At 45.4% G+C, this 7,772-nt stretch overlaps 1 protein-coding gene and 1 long non-coding RNA gene across 2 annotated transcripts; both read left to right on the plus strand.

Moving 5' to 3' along the window:
* The first annotated feature begins 386 nt into the window (after positions 1-386).
* THAP1 (THAP domain containing 1) lies at positions 387-7,333 on the plus strand. The gene is made up of 3 exons (XM_042023463.1): positions 387-664; positions 1,039-1,234; positions 5,290-7,333. Exons 1-3 carry the CDS (start codon positions 594-596, stop codon positions 5,755-5,757), a joined length of 735 nt encoding a protein of 244 aa, XP_041879397.1. The 5' UTR covers positions 387-593; the 3' UTR covers positions 5,758-7,333.
* On the plus strand, positions 2,417-4,144 carry LOC121662377. Its single transcript, XR_006015268.1, has 2 exons — positions 2,417-2,515; positions 3,306-4,144. It is a non-coding gene; the product is annotated as an uncharacterized LOC121662377 (long non-coding RNA).
* Positions 7,334-7,772: the final 439 nt, after the last annotated feature.

Here is a 7,772-nt window from a genome sequence, read left to right on the forward strand (position 1 = left end):
GCGGGGCGGGAGGCGCTGCCCAGCTGTGGATGCGGGGCGGGAGGCGCTGCCCAGCTGTGGATACGGGGGGGAGAGGCACTGCCCTGTTGTGGATGCGGGAGGGGGTGGACAGCGCTGCCCAGCTGCGCATGATGGGGGGTGTGGGCGGCGCTGCCCGGCTGTGGGCGCAGGGGGTGTGGGGGTCACTGCCCGGCTGTGGGTGCGGGGGGGTGTGAGCGGTGCGGCCCGGCTGTGGGTGCGGGGGTGCGGGCGGAGCAGGGCCCCGAGAAGGGGGCGGAGCGAGGGAAAGGAGGCGGCTGGATTGGAGGGCCCGCCAAACAAAGCTCCGCCTCCACCCCGCGCGCCGACGCGCCCAGTGGGCGGAGCGCGGTGCGCGCCACTACCGCGAGAGTTTCCGTTGAAGCTGGCGCCGCCATCTTGGAGTTGGGAGAGGCCGCGCGTCCCGTTCCCGTCCCTCTCCGGAGGGTCACGGGCGTGCGGGGGGGCCGCGGGAGGCGGGGGAAGCATGGGTGCCCGGCGGTGAGTTCGCGGCGCCCCGCCGGCTCGCCCGTCCCCACGGAGGCCGCGCCGCGGCGGCCGCGGGGCTGGGCGGGATGGTGCAGTCCTGTTCCGCCTACCGCTGCCGGAACCGATACGACAAAGAGAAGCCCATCTCCTTCCACAAGTGAGCGCGCGCGGGCGCCGGGGCGGGGTCGCGCCCGGGGGCGGGGCCAGCGCGGGGCCGCGCGCGCGAGGTTCGCGGGGAGCCGAGAGGTAGTGCGCGCGGGCGGGCGGGCGAGCGAGTGTCGACGGACGGATGGATGGGTGGATGGATGGATGGATGGATGGATGGATGGATGTGTCTGTTCGTGGCCTCGCCCGCCCCTCTCGGCGGCTCCCTGGGGAAAGCCAAGGGACGGGATCCTCTGAGCTGCCTGTTTCAGAGCGAGAGCGGGCTGAGACCACCCCCTGCTGGGGGGCAGGAGGGGTTTGGCTCTGGCCATGAGCCCCCGGGTTATAACGCTTTCCAGAAAAGCTGAAAGTACCTCTTACTTGCAGGTTTCCTCTTACAAGACCCGATCTTTGCAAGAAGTGGGAAGCTGCTGTTAAGAGGAAAAACTTCAAGCCGACCAAGTACAGCAGCATTTGCTCAGAACACTTTACCCCCGATTGCTTTAAGAGGGAGTGCAATAACAAGCTCCTAAAAGAGAATGCTGTGCCCACAATATTTTGTTACACTGAACCCGGTGAAAAGGTAAACCGAAAGCACCCATGGCTGCAGGTGCCGCAACGCGTTGTGCGTGTCACTGGTTGCAGCGTGGCAGGGCAGCGAGCAGGGAGAGGGTGCAGTCTGGGACGGATACAGTCTGGGAAGGATGAAGGCTGGCAGGGTGCTGAGGGTGTGTACGTGGGGTCACTAGGAAGGCTGTGGTGACTGAAACACCTCTAACAGCTTTTCTTGTTTTCTGTGAGGCTGTCCGAGACTTTGGAGTGCACAGTGTTGTACAGGCAGACTCTGGCTCTGACCTGCTCATGTGTCCCTTTAATTCAGCATCCATGTGCTGAATTAAATGGAATGGCAGCAAAGTAAGAAGATACTGCCCTGTAGTTGAGCTGTTCTACAGCATTTCCTGCATATTTGGAGTCTGAGAGAGCCTTCATTAATGCTTGCAAATGGCATTATTCTCTTCCCATGGCTGATGGCTACTGCTAGCCTTGAAGAGATGGTGGATGTTAACTGAAACTTCACTGTCCTCTTAAGAGGAGGCCCTCTGGCTTTGCAAAGTTAAAAGTGAGCGGCAGAACCTTACCTGCACCTGCTGTCTGTCTGTCCTGAGACCACCTCTGTCTTGCCTTGACCTTGTGTTCAAAAGCCAGACTAGTCCCTGACTTCTGATGGTAGAGTTTTCTGTGTGAGGTATTCTTTCCTTCGCTGTGCCACTAGAGCAATTTACTGTGAGATGCAACTCACTTGCAAGTTCTTCCTCCTTGATGTAATAACTTCAAGACAAGAATGGAAAAGGTTGATTTTTAACTCCTTTAAAGGATATAAAATATCTGCTCTCTCATCGCTGTCCCATAGAGAAAGTGGTAAAGGAGACAGTGATAGATACAATAGGTCTAGGGAGCAAAAGATTGAAATGGGATGAAGTTCACAGAGGAAAATTCAGATTTTTCTTGTTCAATTTTTCTATTTATATACAATATTGGATTGCTGCAGAAATAAAAAGGCAATGCATTTGAAAAATGAAAAGTGGCTAGTAACAGATAAGAGAATATAAACAATGTAAAAATAAGGAGATGGACAATTTACAGGGAAATACGGCTGTGTTTTTTGTTCGATTACACTTCCTTGCTTATCTGTCTAATACACATTTTCTTCATTGTGTGTAAAATACTTGCAAATTTTTTTACAGTCTGAAAGCTGAATGGGTGTATAGGGTAGTCTGCAAAAGTACTGTTGGTGCAGCAGGATTAGTAGTGAGCCACGTTCCCAATTTCACTGTCATACCTGGATCTACAAAAACACAGAAGAGTGAGTGCCTTTTAATTCTGTAGGATTTAGTTCTATTCTTCTTTGTCTCGTGGCACTTTTGAATAAGCTGCCACATATCTTCAGGTAACAATGTAATAACAAAGAATAGTAGTGGTTGTTTTGAAGTTGAATCCACACTGATTTTGAAATACAGTGAATTTTGTATTTTGAAAAATTTTGAAAATTATTTTTTTCTTTTGCGCAATGTAATTTGCTATATTTTTCTTTACTTATGTGTTAGGAGAAGTATTTATTGCCTGGAAGAAGTAATTAGAAGTCACTGGTGATGTCACAGTGATACCAAAGATCTGTTCTCTGTGATACGTTGTGACAATAGTAATTTGTATATAGAGGTAGCGTATGCTCTGTAGCTTCAAATAGTCTCTGTGTATTAAGCAGTCCAGCAGTGATCTGATTTTTGCTTTTGTTTCCAGCAAGAATGAGTTTCTTTTTGCTGGCTTTATCTTTGCCTTGTAGGGTTTATTTTTTTGTAGAAAAATTTGATAGTGACAGCTGAAAGGGTCAAGTTCTTTAGGATATTCATATGTGAATAGGCTAACAGCAGCAGTTTTTTATAACTGAGAAATAAGACTGATAGTTGGCTGGTTTTGTATTTTCATGTGATCAGTTACTTTTGAGTGCATATTAAATTTCCCTTTAATGCCAATCACCACTTGCCTTCAATACTAATCACTAAACTGCCTTTTCAGTTATTGTCTGCCAAGTTGTAGTTTGTATGAGGGACAGTTAGACACCCAAACATCTAATACGATCTTGTTTGCATGTTAAGCCAAGGAACTTAATGATATGACCTTCAGATCTGATGAGCTTGATGTTCTGATGGTGAGGACTGTTGGCTGTTCTTCAAATCAACATTTTCCCAGTCCTTATGCTTTTCTTCGTACTAATAGTGTTGGCAACTGGTGGGTAGGTAGAAAATTGTTTCAGTGCCTCTTTTACTGAGAATGTTTTAAGCTTTCTTTTTAACAGACAATTTGCAAGCTCTTTTTTTTCAACAGTGCTTTTTCAATCAACGTGTGCACAGAAGCATTTCTGAATTATACTGGATTCCTTTGGCGAAGAAAGAGTCTGATTCTATGCTCTGGCCTATACTCAAGTGGTTTGCGATCTGTGTTGTCCTGAACTGTACAAGTGGACCTATTAAGAGCAATGTGATAAAACATGCAGTTTTATCTGCAAAAGAAACCCTGCAGTGGAGTTGAGCCAACTGATATTTTGCTGCTGCCAAAAGGCGGAGCTGTGCTTCTCCCCTGTCCATTCCATCTGCCAGCTATGCAGTCCTGTTTCTTAACATAACCTGGCAGTGTGAGCTCACAGCCCACAAGGCCAGTCCTGGGCCGCATCCAAAGCAGCGTGGGCAGCAGGGGAGGGAGGGGATTCTGCCCCTCTGCTCTGCTCTGGTGAGACCCCACCTGGAACACTGCATCCAGCTCTGGGGTCCCAGCACAGGAAGGACAGGGACCTGTTGGAGTCAGTCCAGAGAAGGCCAGGAAGATGATCAGAGGATGGAGCACCCCTCTTAGAGACACAGGCTGAAAAAATTGGAGATGTTCAGCCTGGGGAAGAGAAGGTGTGGAAACCTCATAACAAATTTCCAGTACCTAAAAAGGGCCTACAAGAAGGCTGGAAAGGGACTTTTTTACAAGGGCAGATAGTGACAGGCCAAGGGAGAATGGCCTTAAACTGCAAGAGGGCAGGTTCAAATTAGATATTAGGTAAAAATTCTCTACTGTGAGGGTGGTGAGGCACTGGAACAGGTTGCCCAGAGAAACTGTGAATGCTCCATCCCCAGAAGTGTTCAAGGTCAGGTTGGATGGGGCTCTGAGCATCCTGGTCTAGTGAAAGGTGTCCCTGCCCATGACAGAGGGGTGTTGACACGGGATGATCTTTAGGGTCCGTTCCAACCCAAACCATTCTATGAATCCATGATTCTCACTTCTTCCACATATCAGGGCAGGTGTAGGTCATACTTTGTGTTGCATTGCTTTGACATTTAGTAATGGACAGAAAATATATGCAGTGATAGTGGGAGATTGAACAGCTTTCTGTCATTTTAGCAACTATGTTTGAGCAAAGAGTAAATACCAAAGATGAGAGGGCAGCTTTGCTGTTGAAGAACTGTTTATTTTGGTTCGTGATGTCTCTTGCAACCAAGCCCTTATGCTGCAGCCCAGAGCCAGTGACAGAGTCCCTTCCAGTTATTGAGAAGACTGGTGTTGCTGTGTCTATCTCTCCGCGCTGCCAGCCTATCAGCCTGCTCAGTAGTTGACCCTTATTCTACCTCAGCAGAAGATTGTCTGCTTCTGATGTGTTTTTGATTAAGTTAGCTGATAGGCTCAATTACAAAGTGATGTGACACAGCAGAAAGAAGGAGGGCCAAAGGGGAATGGGGATGGCAGTGATGAGTTACTAGGTCATCTGAACTCTGTTTTATGGAATTGCAGCCTGTGTTCTTGCTTCTTAGGTAATTGTGGATATAGATTTCAAAAATCTGCTCATCAAAAGAAGTGTTTAGACATTAAGGGCTTGAGTTTCAAAGAGACCTTAAAATGAAGCTGCTTTAAAATATGTCCAGTTGAGAAGCCAGACAAAGCAGGCCCGGAAATGTTTGCCAGTTTTTGAAATCTTGGCTTTGAAATTTATTTTATTAATTTAAAACCTGGTTATTCAGTTTGTTCTGGGGTTATTATACGGGAGTTGAGTTGTAAGCAATGTTAAGCATTAAATGTACATTTTTGTCTTGTTCTTTCTAGTCTGAGGAATTTGCAGAGCAGCCAGAAGATCCACTGCCACCTCCTCCACTGCCACCGCCACCACCGCCTCCGCCACCACCACCACCACCAGCAGCTCCAGTACTGGCACCGTCTCCATCAACTCCTTCTTTTCACTTGTCTCAAATAGATGCCAGATTTGTAGATCCAAGTATTGGATTATTGATGCCCCCTCTCCAGACCCCCAGCAATCTTGCTGTTTTTTGTGATCATAACTATACCGTAGAGGATACAGTTCATCAGCGAAAAAGAATTCAACAGCTGGAGGAACAAGTTGAAAAACTGCGGAAGAAGCTCAAGACAGCGCAACAGCGATGCCGGCGTCAGGAAAGACAGATTGAAAAACTGAGAGAAATTGTTCAGTTTCAGAAAGAAAAAGACATATTGGCAGGAAAAGGCTATGTGATTCTGCCTAATGACTATTTTGAAATCGTAGAAGTACCTGCCTAGAAGTCAAGAACATCTGTTTTCACTTTGGTAGGCCAAGAAATTTAGTTTAAAAACTAAATTCTTTCTAATTCTGTATGTAAGACTCTCTAGAATTCTATAACAGTAATTAAGCAGTCATACAAATAAGATATTTTTTCTTCATTGTCATTTCAGTTTGATACACTTTTAATATATTGAAGATGCAAGCATCTCAGAATTAGAATATGCAATTAATTTACAAAATCTGAATTGCTTCCAGAAGGAAAAGATGCAAGATTGAAGACACAAAGAAATTTACTTTGTTTTTAATGATGTCTGTCTTATACTTACAGGGGATGGGAACTGAATCTGGCTGAGAGTGAAATTTGGGTGGTTGTACACCTAGTGCTTTGTCAAGACTTCTAATGTTGGCTTTGGTAATCCCCAGTAAGTAGTTTTCACTGATTTTAGAAAGAACAGAATTAGGTCAGCTAACATCTGCAAGTGCTGCAGAAAGATAGATAAGATGCACATTTCAGTCTGGGAAAACTTCCAACTTCAGTTTGCTATGCATTTGAAGCACTGCAAAAAGTCTAATTCCTAGATCCCTTTGGGTGAGGTATGTAAATGAACCTCTTCTTTTGGAGTAACTGTTTGCCACATGTGTGTTTTGAGGGTGATGAGAAGAATTCATTAGCATAGCTAACGAGAGCCGTAGAAGCGTCTTTTGTTTTGAGGGCACTTAAAAATAGTCCTGAAGTGCAGGGCTGAACTGAACGCGTATGTTACTGCACTGTTGGCAGGGTCAATAAGACAATGTACTGTTTACAGTGACTGCTTGCAAAAGTATACTGGTAATACACAGTTCAGTGTGTTGTAGGGTCATCTACTCATAAACACTGTAACTGGTCAAGTGTCGTCCTTGGTTTTGAAATTATTTTGCATAATTTCATGTGTCAATAACACATGTCGACCATGTGTAGCTTCAGGAAATGAAGTAAGTTTTTTCTTTTTCCAGGGAATCAGATATTTATGGCTTTGCAGTATGCAGTGGTTTTCTTTCTTTCCTTTTTTCACTCCCCAAAGGGCATCCACCAAAGGGCAAATAGGGAACTAGACTTTGGAGTTGCTTGGTGCTAGACTGGTTTATAATATCTCAAATGCTGCTGCCTCTTACTCAGCCTTATTAAGACTCTTTCTAGTAATAGGTTAAGCATGACAAAGCAGTGCAGCAGTTTGCACTTACCGTCTAATAATTTATTTCGTCAATGAACTCATTCAAAATGAGAGAAAATGGCTAACCCTAATTTAGGCTTCACAGCTGAAATTCCTGGATATACAAGACATGAAGAAAATTGAAATCTGTGTCAAACTTTTATGCAATGTGGGTTCTAGCTCTGATGTTAAACAAGCCTTGTTCATGATGGCTTTAAAAGCTTCCCTTAATATCCCGTTAGCATGACATTTTGAAATGTTTCAAACCAGTCTTGATACTTCTGACCTCACTCATGCCATGTGTCTATTTTCCCTACCGTATCATACACTTAAAATGAACAAAAATGCTGATGCTTCCTTTTGTGTACATTTATTATACCTAATTAAAAATTTGAAAAGCAAATGGTGTGTTAGATTTTTAATTGCCCTCTCTTCTCTTTTCCCAGGATTTTTCCAAAATTGTCTTGACATTGTAGGTTACGGGTTTCGGGGTTCAGGGTCCAGTCGGGACCGGGCGGACGTAGATGGATGGAGATCTCTATAGGCAGGTCTTGGGACACAGTCGGTTTATTGTAAAGGGCGTGGGTATTGGGGCACTGCTCAGAGCTGCTAGACTCAGCTCTGAGCAGGCCCAAGAGAGTAAGCAGGTGAGAGAGAGAGAGGGTGTAAGAGCAAGAGTGGAAGTAAGTAGAAGTGGAAGAGAGGAATAGAGAAGAAGAGAGAGAATCAGAATGTCTGAAGTCCTGGTTACAATACAATAAATCATCTTCTGTACTGAATATTCTAATTGTCACTAACCAATCTAATACAAGATACAAATCCTATAGCATTTACATACAGCC

The sequence above is a fragment of the Corvus kubaryi genome, unplaced genomic scaffold (genome assembly GCF_017639235.1).
Source record: "Corvus kubaryi isolate FWS band 111438036 unplaced genomic scaffold, C.kubaryi_AGA036_p1.0 37249, whole genome shotgun sequence".
Taxonomy (NCBI): Eukaryota; Metazoa; Chordata; class Aves; order Passeriformes; family Corvidae; genus Corvus; species Corvus kubaryi.

Coding starts and splice junctions, on each gene's coding strand:
- THAP1 (XM_042023463.1), top strand. CDS start 594: ATGGTGCAGTCCTGTTCCGCCTACCGCTGCCGGAACCGATACGACAAA. Junction 665..1,038: donor AAGCCCATCTCCTTCCACAA/GTGAGCGCGCGC, acceptor TCTTACTTGCAG/GTTTCCTCTTACAAGACCCG. Junction 1,235..5,289: donor ACACTGAACCCGGTGAAAAG/GTAAACCGAAAG, acceptor TGTTCTTTCTAG/TCTGAGGAATTTGCAGAGCA.